General features: G+C 45.2%; 1 protein-coding gene across 2 annotated transcripts in view; it reads left to right on the top strand.

The window, feature by feature from the left end:
- Positions 1–15,135, top strand: part of CFAP43 (cilia and flagella associated protein 43) — a 265,732-nt gene that overhangs the window by 8,879 nt on the left and 241,718 nt on the right. The window contains exon 4 of one of the 2 annotated variants that reach the window (XM_063927998.1): positions 3,387–3,554. The exons of the other annotated variant lie outside the window; for it this stretch is intronic. Coding sequence (XP_063784068.1) covers positions 3,387–3,554 — 168 coding nt within the window. The remainder of the gene's footprint in view (positions 1–3,386; positions 3,555–15,135) is intronic. 2 annotated transcript variants of the gene reach the window in all.

Genomic DNA, 15,135 nt, shown 5'->3' with positions numbered 1-15,135 from the left:
TGTCTAAAGGGGGGTACTCACGGAGCGATATTCTAAGCAATCTGACTAGATTGCTTAGAATATCGGCATGATCGCTCCGTGTGTAGCCCCCTCAGCGATAGCGATGCGCGGCCCCGCACATCGCTATCGCTGCTGCTAGATTGGCCTGCATGCAGGCCAATCTAGCGGGTCGCTCACTTCACCCGCTGGGTGAAGTGAGCGCCCCCCCCCCGTCTCCCCCCGCACGCTCAGCACAGATCGCGCTGTGCTGAGCGGCAGGAGAGATGTGTGCTGAGCGGTTCGCTCAGCACACATCTCTCCCAAATCGGCCCGTGGGTACTGGGCTTAAAAAACACTTTCAGTAATAAAAAAATAAAAATAAAAAACTGCTGAAAACAAACAAACAAACAGCATCCTGTGTAATGCTGTTATCAATCGTATTCACAGCTGGTTACTAGCTCCCCCCACCCGCTTCCCTGAACCCACATAGCAGTCTCAAACCTCCCCTCTCCCTTAAACCCATATAGTAGTCTCTACCCCCCTTCCCCCACCCCTGAACCCATATAGCAGTCACTACCCCCCTTCACCCCCTCCCCTGAACCTATACAGCAGTCTCTACTTCCCTTTCCCTGAACCTATACAGCAGTCTCTACCCCCCTCCTCTCCTCTCTCCCTCCTCCTTCTCTCCCCCTCCTCTCCTCCCTCCTTCCCCCCCCCCCCCCGGACCCATATAGCAGCTTTACCTTTGATGTTTTTATTTCACTGTGGCAGATCTGCTGCCCAGATTATCCACCGCCTTCTCTGCCAGATCCGCTGCGCTGCGCAGAGCCGCTGCTGCTACCCGCTGCCCTCTGCACTCTTGCCGTGGCTCCGCCCCCTATGCCGCCCAGCGCATGATGTCACAGAGGAAATCCCGGTCAGCAGACCGGGTATTTCCTCAGCGGCGCCGCATCTCGGAGCTTCGTAGCGCAATGACAAGCGGCTCAGCCGGGCCGCTTGTCATTGCACAGTGGTATGGGACAGCGGGCCAGGCAGAATCGGTTCGCGGGCCGCATCCGGCCCGCGGGCCGCATGTTGCCCACCCCTACCTTAGAAAGTACATGTGCAGCTTGCCAGCTCAGCTGGTACCAATTTTCTGTAAAGTATGAACTGTGTCCATTAGCTGACAACAAGTATTGTGCTTTAATATGAAGCTACATTTTATCACAATGCCAGGTCCCACCCGGGAGTTGAAAACGGGTCCTTCCCGGGTGTGACGTGGCATTGGACCCTACACACCACAATCCCTACCAGGCAAGTTGCCATCTGGGGGCGGGGACGGAACCGGCATCGGGGGCGGGTGCGGAGGGGGCTCTGGGAGATGAGATCATCTCCCCGCCACCTCTGCAGTGAACGAGCACCAGGTCGCATCCACCTGGGTAACCCGTTCACACTGCGCCTGACCCGGTAAGTACCCAGGGATAACCCTTCTTATAACCTGGGTTAAATTACCTGGTCAGGTGACCCGGGAATTCATCCATGGCCCTTTTCACACCGCACAGCGACCCGTGTCGACCTGACAATATACCGGGTCGAAACCGGGTTATTTGTGCGGTGTGAAAGGGGTATTTGTTTCTTTTTAGGCTACTATACTATTACTGATCACAGCTCTCAATTGCATTCAGTTTTGTTATCAAGTAAGAGATACCACTGTCTTACCCTGCACATCTCCTGCAGATGTAAGGTTCCTGTCTGCCTTGTAATGTCTGCACTTTCAAGATAACTTTCCCTCTGTCCTTATAAACGGCCACAGTATTGCTATTTATTAATTGAGCTGCCAGGAACTTCTGATTATATATGGTAGAGTCCTGCATCTTCCAGCTATCTTATGCATGCAATGCTCTTTTATCTTATATAAGGCGCTCACAATAATTATATTTCTCTGGTAGATTTTCAGCAGAAATAGTTGAACTCATTCTGCTCTTATTTCTTCTATCTCCCCATAGGACTCGCTTTGAGGTTATTTTGCCGTTCTCCTGCTACAGCTCAGTATAGTCTTATAGTTCAGCTTTTAGTTCTAACCCCTCTAGTGAGTGCTGCTAGTAAGTAGTGTGGGTGGTGTGTACACACGGTGAGATAAATCTGTGAGATTTTGACTATAGAGTCAAAATCTTATGAAAAGTTAGTGCATATCTCAAGGTGTTAGGCAGCTTGCGATACAAATTCGATCCCGCACTCCCGTGGGGTCGGTATCATAAGGCTAGATAGACTGTGCAGGCAAGTCAATCTTGAGTATCTAGTGTACTATCTAGTACAAAGTATAGTCAAAATTGGCACTTACTCAAAATCGTACATAGACAAAATCACAAGCACAGATAGTCAAAATCTGTACTATCTGGGCTCTAGTGGAGTTCAAAGGAAATCGCATAGTCAAAATCGAACATAGCAGAGAACTCACCGTGTGTACACACCTAACACTTACAATCCTCTTGTCTAGTACTTCTCCCTCATTACAGGGTGAGTGGCTCCCTGTATATGAAAGCCAGCAACTCCTTCATACAGTAGCTTGGGAGCTCAGCCTCCTCTGAGGTACCACCCCCCCTGCCAGCTTCCTTAGTTACTGGGAAGTTGCTCAGAGACTGAAACCGCAGGGAAGCTTTTCCCAACACTGTTGAGTAGTGCGTGCAACGAAGTTCAAACCTAGGCAAAAACCTAATCCTGGTCAAACTACACCTCCATGCCAAATTTGGTGGAGCGATGTACAAAATTCCGGCTATGCATAAGGGACAAACACACACACACACACACACACACACACATCCTTTCTCACTTATTAAATAGATTGTAGCAATGCATCGGGGGCCCATGGCAATCAAAGGGCCCGCAGAGTGTGGGGTCCCGTTTCCCTGCCCCATTCTTGACCCTCCCCCCCCCCCCGTCTCCTCCATGAGTACCCCCCTTCTCCTCTGCCCAGTCTGTATTGAATTCTCCCCAGGTCCTGTATGCTGGTGCAGCTGTTGTGTGAGGGAGCCTGCAATTCTGCAAACAGAGTTAAGTATTTGAGGAGGGCTGTATACTTTGGATGTTAATGTAAGAGAGGTGGAAGGTGTATACTTATATTATCTGGGGGATGATGCGGGTTGAGGGGTGTAATGTATCGGGGGGATTATATTATGTGGGGGTGGTGAGATGGGTTGTGGGGTATAACAATTTCTGGATTGTATCACTTACAAAGTAGCCATTCTATTCTCATCTCACTACTGTGTCATATACCACATTCATAGAAAGTGACCTGTGGGTTTAGCACATTGCTCTTTGTTGAGAATATGATAACTCGCCTCAATTTTATAACTGATGTCTCAGTTTTCCATGTGTTGTATTGTATACAGTAACTCAATGTGTTTATATACTGTTTTTCTTACCACAAGGAACTGGCAGGAAGGCATTGCGCTATGTAGCAAGTCCGATCCCAGCTCCGGTTTTACCAGTATGAGCTTTAACCCCATGGATTGGCACCAGTTGTGCTTGTCTAGTGGAGAGTCTCTCACTGTTTGGAACATTGAAGTCTGCAACACAGTGTACCACCTAAAAGAAACGTAAGGAAGCGGTTTAATGTTTGTCTATAAGCAGATCCAAATTAAGGTTCCGGGTGGCCAGGGGCGCTAAAGATAAGGGGCCCCCGTTTTTTTGCTGGACAGTCCTGTCACGCGCACAGCATCTAGTCACGGGAGACAGAGGTACTGGGGGCATGCCAGCACCTCATAAGAGTACTGGGCATGCCCCCTAAATGACAAAAACAGGGACGTGGCTCACGATCGCAGCTCTCCCAGGAAGCCACAACCCTTATCCATAGGGCACACCCTCCTTTGTAGTTGCACGCAGTGGAGCCTCGCGAGGGGGTCCCTCTTTGGTAGCAGCAGATGCTGGGAGGTATGATATATACACACAAAAGAAATAGACTGTGGCACTCCGGGACTTTCATCAATATAAATGTATATTCAAAAACTTGTCACAAATAACTCAGATGTTTCAGGGCACGTAGTCCCTTTTTCAAGGTGTATACACACCTTGAAAAAGGGGCTACGTGCCCCGAAACTTCGGAGTTATTTGTGACCAGTTTTTGAATATACTTTTATATTGATGAAAGTCCCGGAGTGCCACAGTCTATTTTTTATTCACTACAGAGGGCACCTGGGCACCATCCATATTACTCAGGAGTGCCGGACTACCCAAAAACCGAATATATATATATATATATATATATATATACAAACAAATCTAGAAAACTTCAGCACTCGCCACCCCAGAAGCGGGGTGCAATATCTGCACTCACCACTCATAGGGTGGGGTGCATGCAGCCCATGGCCACCAACCCAAATATATACAAACAGAAAGTTCAGCACTCATCATAGCAAGGTCACTTATCCTCACAACATCAATAAATAAATGATGGGGGTTTAGTTAGTGAATTGGCCAATGCACGGAAGCCTGCATACCGCTCGCCAAGGTACCCCACCTTCATGCAGGTCCTACACTATCACAAAGTCTCAAAAATAAAAACCTGGCAACTTTGTGATAGTGTAGGACCTGCATGAAGGTGGGGTACCTTGGCGAGCGGTATGCAGGCTTCCGTGCATTGGCCAATTCACTAACTAAACCCCCATCATTTATTTATTGATGTTGTGAGGATAAGTGAGCTTGCTATGGTGAGTGCTGAACTTTCTGTTTGTATATATATATATATATATATATATATATATGATAATGCCACAGTCTATTTCTTTTGTATTTTATTCACTACAGAGGGCACCTGGGCACCATCCATATTACTCAGGAGTGCCGGACTACCCAAAAACCGAATATATATATATATATATATACAAACAAATCTAGAAAACCACAGCACTCGCCACCCCAGAAGCGGGGTGCAATATCTGCACTCACCACTCATAGGGTGGGGTGCATGCAGCCCATGGCCACCAACCCAAATATATACAAACAGAAAGTTCAGCACTCATCATAGCAAGCTTACTTATCCTCACAACATCAATAAATAAATGATGGGGGTTTAGTTAGTGAATTGGCCAATGCACGGAAGCCTGCATACCGCTCGCCAAGGTACCCCACCTTCATGCAGGTCCTACACTATCACAAAGTCTCAAAAATAAAAACCTGGCAACTTTGTGATAGTGTAGGACCTGCATGAAGGTGGGGTACCTTGGCGAGCGGTATGCAGGCTTTGTATATATATATATATATATATATGATAATGTTAAAATACTCAGTCTCTGCACAAACAGTCCAAATGTTTCCAGAGTTGATTCCTCTCCTGCTTTTAAAACTCCTCCATGTGCAGCTACATCCAGCTCCAAGCCAATGGAGCAGAAGGGTATTGTTGCTAGGAAATTAGGAGAGCGCACTGGTAAGTTAAAATGTAATATCTTTATAAATAAAGTGTAGTAGTAACGTACATCTCAGTTTTAGAAGACAAACACAGCATGTATTAAAAACCGTCAGGGCTCTGCTCTGCTCCGTCTCGCTGATAACACTGCACCGGCTCTGGTTCCAGCAGCTGACGTCACAACGTCCACGGTGTGTAACCACGCCCAACGCGTTTCAACCAATAGTGGTCTTCGTCAGGGGATGTGGTCATTGTCCATAAACAGGGTTTTTATACGTACACCCTTCATTGTAAATTTAACACTTTCACATCAGTTTAAAAGTGGGAGACATGTTTAGATATATTCTAATATACACCATTGTAACAATTCACAACAAAATAAAAAGAGTGCAGCACACTAATCAATCCCAATTCTCACAGAATTGATTTTCCGAACATAACATTAAACTACAATTGCTTTTGTTCATTTTAATGGTACCTTACTATATAACTTATAGCTAAATGAGGTTAACAAACCTCCCCACGCCCAATCATTAATTGGGATCAGATCACTATGCTGCACTTTACAAGAAATGTACACGTGTTTTTACAACCTCTCTATAAAATATAATTCCATATATCCAAAAAGAACACATATTCAAAGATTATATCCTAAAAAATATATGTATATATATATATATATATTGATAATAAAAGGCAGACTTAATACTATAATCGGACCAAAAAACTTAAAAAATGCAATCCAATAGATGGGACTTCCACTCATTGACAAGCAGCTATTAATCATAAATTCTTCCATCTCATATAGTCAGAATACTATTGATTCAATGCATTTTCTCTGACGTCCTAGTGGATGCTGGGGACTCCGTAAGGACCATGGGGAATAGCGGCTCCGCAGGAGACTGGGCACAAAAGTAAAGCTTTAGAACTACCTGGTGTGCACTGGCTCCTCCCCCTATGACCCTCCTCCAAGCCTCAGTTAGATTTTTGTGCCCGAACGAGAAGGGTGCACACTAGGTGGCTCTCCTGAGCTGCTTAGTGAAAAGTTTAGTTTTAGGTTTTTTATGTTCAGTGAGACCTGCTGGCAACAGGCTCACTGCATCGAGGGACTAAGGGGAGAAGAAGCGAACTCACCTGCGTGCAGAGTGGATTGGGCTTCTTAGGCTACTGGACATTAGCTCCAGAGGGACCGATCACAGGCCCAGCCATGGATAGGTCCCAGAGCCGCGCCGCCGGCCCCCTTACAGAGCCAGAAGACAGAAGAGGTCCGGAAAATCGGCGGCAGAAGACGTCCTGTCTTCAACAAGGTAGCGCACAGCACTGCAGCTGTGCGCCATTGCTCTCAGCACACTTCACACTCCGGTCACTGAGGGTGCAGGGCGCTGGGGGGGGGGCGCCCTGAGACGCAATAAAAACACCTTGGATGGCAAAAAAATGCATCACATATAGCTCCTGGGCTATATGGATGAATTTAACCCCTGCCAGAATACACAGAAAAACGGGAGATAAGGCCGCCGAGAAGGGGGCGGAGCCTATCTCCTCAGCACACTGGCGCCATTTTCCCTCACAGCTCCGTTGGAGGGAAGCTCCCTGGCTCTCCCCTGCAGTCACTACACTACAGAAAGGGTTAAAAAAGAGAGGGGGGCACTAATTACGCGCAGTATTAAAAATACAGCAGCTATAAGGGGAAAAACACTTATATAAGGTTATCCCTGTATATATATAGCGCTCTGGTGTGTGCTGGCAAACTCTCCCTCTGTCTCCCCAAAGGGCTAGTGGGGTCCTGTCCTCTATCAGAGCATTCCCTGTGTGTGTGCTGTGTGTCGGTACGTTTGTGTCGACATGTATGAGGAGAAAAATGATGTGGAGACGGAGCAGATTGCCTGTAATAGTGATGTCACCCCCTAGGGGGTCGACACCTGAGTGGATGAACTGTTGGAAGGAATTACGTGACAGTGTCAGCTCTGTATAAAAGACAGTGGTTGACATGAGACAGCCGGCTACTCAGCTTGTGCCTGTCCAGACGTCTCATAGGCCGTCAGGGGCTCTAAAGCGCCCGTTACCTCAGATGGCAGATATAGACGCCGACACGGATACTGACTCCAGTGTCGACGGTGAAGAGACAAATGTGACTTCCAGTAGGGCCACACGTTACATGATTGAGGCAATGAAAAATGTTTTACACATTTCTGATAATACGAGTACCACCAAAAAGGGGTATTATGTTCGGTGAGGAAAAACTACCTGTAGTTTTCCTGAATCTGAGAAATTAAATGAGGTGTGTGATGATGCGTGGGTTTCCCCCGATAACAACTGATAATTTCTAAAATGTTATTGGCATTATATCCTTTCCCGCCAGAGGTTAGGGTGCGTTGGGAAACACCCCCTAGGGTGGATAAAGCGCTCACACGCTTGTAAGAACAAGGGCTCTACCCTCTCCTGAGATGGCCGCCCTTAAGGATCCTGCTGATAGAAAGCAGGAGGGTATCCTAAAATGTATTTACACACATACTGGTGTTATACTGCGACCAGCAATCGCCTCAGCCTGGATGTGCAGTGCTGGTTTGGCGTGGTCGGATTCCCTGACTGAAAATATTGATACCCTAGATAGGGACAGTATATTATTGCCTATAGAGCATTTAAAAGATGCATTTCTATATATGCGTGATGCACAGCGGAATATTTGCCGACTGGCATCAAGTCTAAGTGCGTTGTCTATTTCTGCCAGTAGAGGGTTATGGACACGACAGTGGTCAGGTGATGCGGATTCCAAACGGCATTTGGAAGAAGGGGAGGAGTAATTTGGGGTCGGTCTTTCAGACCTGGTGGCCACGGCAACAGCTGGGAAATCCACGTTTGTACCCCAGGTCGCCTCTCAACATAAGAAGACGCCGTATTATCAGGCGCAGTCCTTTCGTGGGCAAGCGGGCAAAAGGTTCCTCATTTCTGCCCCGTGACAGAGGGAGAGGAAAAAGGCTGCAGAAATCAGCCAGTTCCCAGGAACAGAAGCCCTCTCCCGCCTCTGCCAAGCCCTCAGTATGACGCTGGGGCTTTACAAGCAGAATCAGGCACGGTGGGGGCCCGTCTCAGTGAATTTCAGCGCGCAGTGGGCTCACTCGTAATTAGACCCCTGGATCCTTCAGGTGATATCTCAGGGGTACAAATTGGAATTCGAGACGTCTCCCCCTCGCCTTTTCCTAAAGTCGGCTTTACCGATGTCTCCCTCTGACAGGGAGGCAGTTTTGGAAGCCATTCACAAGCTGTATTCCCAGCAGGTGATAATCAAGGTACCCCTCCTGCAACAGGGAACGGGGTATTATTCCACACTGTTGTGGTACCGAAGCCGGACGGCTCGGTGAGACCGATTCTAAATCTAAAATCTTGAACACTTACATACGGAGGTTCAAATTCAAGATTGAGTCACTCAGAGCAGTGATTGCGAACCTGGAAGAAGGGGACTACATGATGTCTCGGGACATCAAGGATGCTTACCTTCATGTCCCAATTTACCCTTCTCACCAAGGGTACCTCAGGTTTGTGGTACAGAACTGTCACTATCAGTTTCAGACGCTGCCGTATGGATGGTCCACGGCACCCCGGGTCTTTACCAAGGTAATGGCAGAAATGATGATACTCTTTCTTGGACGATTCCCTGATAAGGGTAAGATCCAGGGAACAGTTGGAGGTCGGTGTAGCACTATCTCAGGTAGTGTTGCGGCAGCACGATTGGATTCTCAATATTCCAAAATCGCAGCTGATTCCGACGACTCGTCTTCTGTTCCTAGGGATGATCCTGGACACAGTCCAGAAAAAGGTGTTTCTCCCGGAGGAGAAAGTCAGGGAGTTATCCGAGCTAGTCGGGAACCTCCTATAACCGAGCCAAGTCTCAGTACATCAATGAAAGGGTTCTGGGAAAAATGGTGGCTTCCTACGAAGCAATCCCATTCGGCAGATTCCACGCAAGAACTTTCCAGTGGGACCTGCTGGACAAATGGTCCGGGTCGCATCTTCAGATGCATCAGCGGATAACCCTGTCACCAAGCACAAGGGTGTCTCTCCTGTGGTGGTTGCAGAGTGCTCATCTTCTAGAGGGCCGCAGATTCGACATTCAGGACTGGGTCCTGGTGACCACGGATGCCAGCCTGCGAGGCTGGGGAGCAGTCACACAGGGAAGGAATTTCCAGAGCTTATGGTCAAGCCTGGAGACATCACTTCACATAAATATCCTGAAGCTAAGGGCCATTTACAATGCTCTAAGCTCAGCAAGACCTTTGCTTCAAGGTCACCCGGAGTTGATCCATTCGGACAACATCACGGCAGTCACCCACGTAAACAGACAGGGTGACACAAGAAGCAGGAGGGTAAGGCAGAAGCTGCAAAGATTCTTCGCTGGGCGGAAAATCATGTGATAGCACTGTCAGCAGTATTCATTCCGGGAGTGGACAACTGGGAAGCAGACTTCCTCAGCAGACACGACCCCCACCCGGGAGAGTGGGGACTTCACCCAGAAGTCTTCCACATGTTTATAAAACTCGACAAGTATTGCGCCAGGTCAAGGGACCCTCAGGCAATAGCTGTAGACGCTCTGGTAACACAGTGGGTGTACCAGTCAGTGTATGTGTTCCCTCCTCTGCCTCTCATACCCAAGGTACTGAGAATTTTAAGATGGAGAGGAGTAAGCACTATATTCGTGGCTCCGGATTGGCCAAGAAGGACTTGGTAACCGGAACTTCAAGAGATGCTCACGGAGGATCCGTGGCCTCTACCTCTAAGAAGGGACCTGCTCCAGCAAGGACCCTGTCTGTTCCAAGACTTACCGCGGCTGCGTTTGACGGCATGGCGGTTGAACGCCGGATCCTGAAGGAGAAAGGCATTCCGGATGAAGTCATTCCTATCCTGATCAAAGCCATGAAAGATATAACCGCAAAACATTATCACCGCATTTGGCGAAAATATGTTGCGTGGTGCGAGGCCAGTAAGGCCCCGACGGAGGAATTTTCAACTAGGTCGATTCCTACATTTCCTGCAAACAGGAGTGTCTATGGGCCTGAAATGGGGGTCCATTAAGGTTCAAATTTCGGCCCTGTCAATTTTCTTCCAAAAAGAACTAGCTTCAGTCCCTGAAGTTCAGACGTTGTGAAAGGGGTACTGTATATACAGCCTCCTTTTGTGCCTCCAGTGGCACCTTGGGATCTAAATGTAGTTTTTGGGTTCCAAAAGTCACATTGGTTTGAACCACTTAAATATGTGGAGTTAAAATATCTCACATGGAAAGTGGTCATGCTGTTGGCCCTGGCCTGGGCCAGGTGCGTGTCAGAATTGGCGGCTTTATCCTGTAAAAGCCCTCATCTGATTTTCCATTCGGACAGGGCGGAATTGAGGACTTGTCCTCAGTTTCTCCCTAAGGTGGTTTTCAGCGTTTTCACCTGAATCAACCTATTGTGGTGCCTGCGGCTACTAGGGACTTGGAGGACTCCAAGTTGCTAGACGTTGTCAGGGCCCTGGAAATATAGGTTTCCAGGACGGCTGGAGTCAGAAAATCTGACTCGTTGTTTATTCTGTATGCACCCAACAAGCTGGGTGCTCCTGCTTCTAAGCAGACTATTGCTCGTTGGATTTGTAGTACAATTCAGCTTGCACATTCTGTGGCAGGCCTGCCACAGCCAAAATCTGTAAAAGCCCATTCCACAAGGAAGGTGGGCTCATCTTGGGCGGCTGCCCGAGGGGTCTCGGCTTTACAACTTTGCCGAGCAGCTACTTGGTCAGGAGCAAATACGTTTGTAAAATTCTACAAATTTGATACCCTGGCTGAGGAGGACCTGGAGTTCTCTCATTTGGTGCTGCAGAGTCATCCGCACTCTCCCGCCCGTTTGGGAGCTTTGGTATAATCCCCATGGTCCTTACGGAGTCCCCAGCATCCACTAGGACGTCAGAGAAAATAAGAATTTACTTACCGATAATTCTATTTCTCGTAGTCCGTAGTGGATGCTGGGCGCCCATCCCAAGTGCGGATTGTCTGCAATACTGGTACATAGTTATTGTTACCAAAAAAATCGGGTTATTGCTGTAGTGAGCCATCTTTTCTAGAGGCTCCTCTGTTATCATGCTGTTAACTGGGTTTAGATCACAAGTTATATGGTGTGATTGGTGTGGCTGGTATGAGTCTTACCCGGGATTCAAAATCCTTCCTTATTGTGTACGCTCGTCCGGGCACAGTATCCTAACTGAGGCTTGGAGGAGGGTCATAGGGGGAGGAGCCAGTGCACACCAGGTAGTTCTAAAGCTTTACTTTTGTGCCCAGTCTCCTGCGGAGCCGCTATTCCCCATGGTCCTTACGGAGTCCCCAGCATCCACTACGGACTACGAGAAATAGAATTATCGGTAAGTAAATTCTTATTTTAACCCATAAGTCCGGGCTCATTGTTTGAGATCCACAGGTCGGGACTCAGCCGCTGCCACTTATGGATCTCAATGAGCTCAGGCAGACAGGCTAATCATGTAAAAACGGAACAATGTCACATCCTTCGTTAAGTCCTTGTGGTGCAAATGTGTTTAGGGTATATATCCAGTAAGTTTCTCTCTGAGAAAGCTTTTTTAACAAATCACCTTTTCTATCATCTAATGTAATTTTTTCTATCGCTTTGAACTTAAACCCTTTCAAACTAGAGTTGGCACATTCTTTAAAATGACGGGGGACACTGATTTTCCACCTTGTATAAAATGTTACGTGTATGTTCTAATATGCGCAATTTTAGAGTGCGCTTCGTTTTACCAACGTAGCTTTTACCGCAGCTACACTCCAATAAATATATAACATGGGTACTCAAGCAGCTCAATTTACCTTTAATCTTCCATGATTTCTTTTTACTGGAATCAGAGAGTTGTTTGTTATCCTTATGTACATGTTGACACACTTTACATCTTTGACAAGCAAAAAATCCTTCAGTTTTATTTATATCTGACTGGTCATTAATGGATTTAAGCTTGCTCGGAGCCAATCTATTTTTCAGGGAACAAGATTTCCTGTATATGATCCTGGGTTGCTGCGGGATGACATCTCTTAATAACGGGTCAGGACACAAGATGTCCCAGTGTCTCATAAGTATCTTTTTAATCTCTCCTCCCTTTACATTATACCGTGTCACAAAAGAAACCCCTTGTGTATGACCCGACCTCACATCTTTTTCCTTGTATACCGTTAACTCTTTCCTATCTCTATCTAGGGCTTTTTTATAACATTTTTTTATCAATGTCTATTGTTTTTCCCTAAACCTTTTGTTATAGATTTCCGTTTGTTCCTGAAATGTATCTATTTGTGAACAATTACGTCTCAATCTGACAAATTGAGAATAAGGGATATTCTCAATCCATTTCTTATTATGGCAGCTCTGGAAATGAACATAACTATTTCTATCTATCCCTTTAATATGGGTATAAGTGTTTATTTTTTCATTACTACTGTAATCACTGCTATCCAATATAAGATCCAGAAATTCAATTGTACTTTTTTGATGATTAGAAGTAAAATGTAAGTTATAATCATTATTATTTAAATATACCATGAATTTTTTGAAATCCTCGTCATTCCCCGACCATACCACAAGTACGTCATCTATAAACCTTTTATATATATATATGTATATAATTTCGAAAGGGGTTATTATTATAAATGACCTCCTTTTCCCATTTCCCCAGATAGAGATTTGCCAGACTTGGGGCATAAGGGGTCCCCATTGCAACCCCACATTCCTGGTTAAAAAATTCACCCTGAAAATTAAAATAATTGTTCTTAAGGATATAACCCATACATTCCAACAAAAAATTCCTTTTTTCACTTGTTAAATTAGGATCTCCTTCTAGAAACATTTTAGTGGCCTCCAATCCCCCCTCATGCGGAATACTAGTATATAGGGCCTCGACATCAATCGTGGCCCAACTAAATTAATTTCTCCATTTTAGATCTCCTAGTTCATTCAAAATCTGTGTTGAATCTTTAATATATGATTCTAATTTAAGTACATGATCTTTTATATGCGCATCCACAAATTCTGATATGCTTGATGAAACCGATCCTATCCCGGACACTATAGGGCGTCCGGGTGGCTTGTCCAGCCGTTTGTGGACTTTTGGAGGGCTGTAAAATATTGGAACCCTAGGATGAGGCTTAAACATAAATCCAAATTCCTCTGAATTAATACTACCATCTTTTACACCTTTGTCCAACAGAGATCTCACTTCTTCTACAATCCGTTCTGTGGGGTCCTGAGATAATTTCCTATTTCCTATTTCTATTTAACAAAACAATACCTGCTTTGAAAACGTTGGAAAAAGATCCCCTTTTGGTTATTTAGATGGCGGACAAGGGAGGAGGTATTGTTTTGTTAAATAGAAAGGATTATTTGGAGGAATGTGAAAGATTGTTGAATGATAGAAACACTTATAGGAAATTATCTCAGGACCCCACAGAACGGATTGTAGAAGAAGTTAGATCTCTGTTGGACAAAGGTGTAAAAGATGGTAGTATTAATTCAGAGGAATTTGGATTTATGTTTAAGCCTCATCCTAGGGTTCCAATATTTTATAGCCCTCCAAAAGTCCACAAACGGCTGGACAAGCCACCCGGACGCCCTATAGTGTCCGGGATAGGATCGGTTTCATCAAGCATATCAGAATTTGTGGATGCGCATATAAAAGATCATGTACTTAAATTAGAATCATATATTAAAGATTCAACACAGATTTTGAATGAACTAGGAGATCTAAAATGGAGAAATTAATTTAGTTGGGCCACGATTGATGTCGAGGCCCTATATACTAGTATTCCGCATGAGGGGGGATTGGAGGCCACTAAAATGTTTCTAGAAGGAGATCCTAATTTAACAAGTGAAAAAAGGAATTTTTTGTTGGAATGTATGGGTTATATCCTTAAGAACAATTATTTTAATTTTCAGGGTGAATTTTTTAACCAGGAATGTGGGGTTGCAATGGGGACCCCTTATGCCCCAAGTCTGGCAAATCTCTATCTGGGGAAATGGGAAAAGGAGGTCATTTATAATAATAACCCCTTTCGAAATTATATACATATATATAAAAGGTTTATAGATGACGTACTTGTGGTATGGTCGGGGAATGACGAGGATTTCAAAAAATTCATGGTATATTTAAATAATAATGATTATAACTTACATTTTACTTCTAATCATCAAAAAAGTACAATTGAATTTCTGGATCTTATATTGGATAGCAGTGATTACAGTAGTAATGAAAAAATAAACACTTATACCCATATTAAAGGGATAGATAGAAATAGTTATGTTCATTTCCAGAGCTGCCATAATAAGAAATGGATTGAGAATATCCCTTATTCTCAATTTGTCAGATTGAGACGTAATTGTTCACAAATAGATACATTTCAGGAACAAACGGAAATCTATAACAAAAGGTTTAGGGAAAAACAATAGACATTGATAAAAAAATGTTATAAAAAAGCCCTAGATAGAGATAGGAAAGAGTTAACGGTATACAAGGAAAAAGATGTGAGGTCGGGTCATACACAAGGGGTTTCTTTTGTGACACGGTATAATGTAAAGGGAGGAGAGATTAAAAAGATACTTATGAGACACTGGGACATCTTGTGTCCTGACCCGTTATTAAGAGATGTCATCCCGCAGCAACCCAGGATCATATACAGGAAATCTTGTTCCCTGAAAAATAGATTGGCTCCGAGCAAGCTTAAATCCATTAATGACCAGTCAGATATAAATAAAACTGAAGGA

This window comes from Pseudophryne corroboree, chromosome 6 (genome assembly GCF_028390025.1).
Source record: "Pseudophryne corroboree isolate aPseCor3 chromosome 6, aPseCor3.hap2, whole genome shotgun sequence".
NCBI lineage: Eukaryota > Metazoa > Chordata > Amphibia > Anura > Myobatrachidae > Pseudophryne > Pseudophryne corroboree.
The sequence above is the reverse complement of the archived record's forward strand: the minus strand, read 5'-3'. Positions and strand labels throughout refer to the sequence as shown.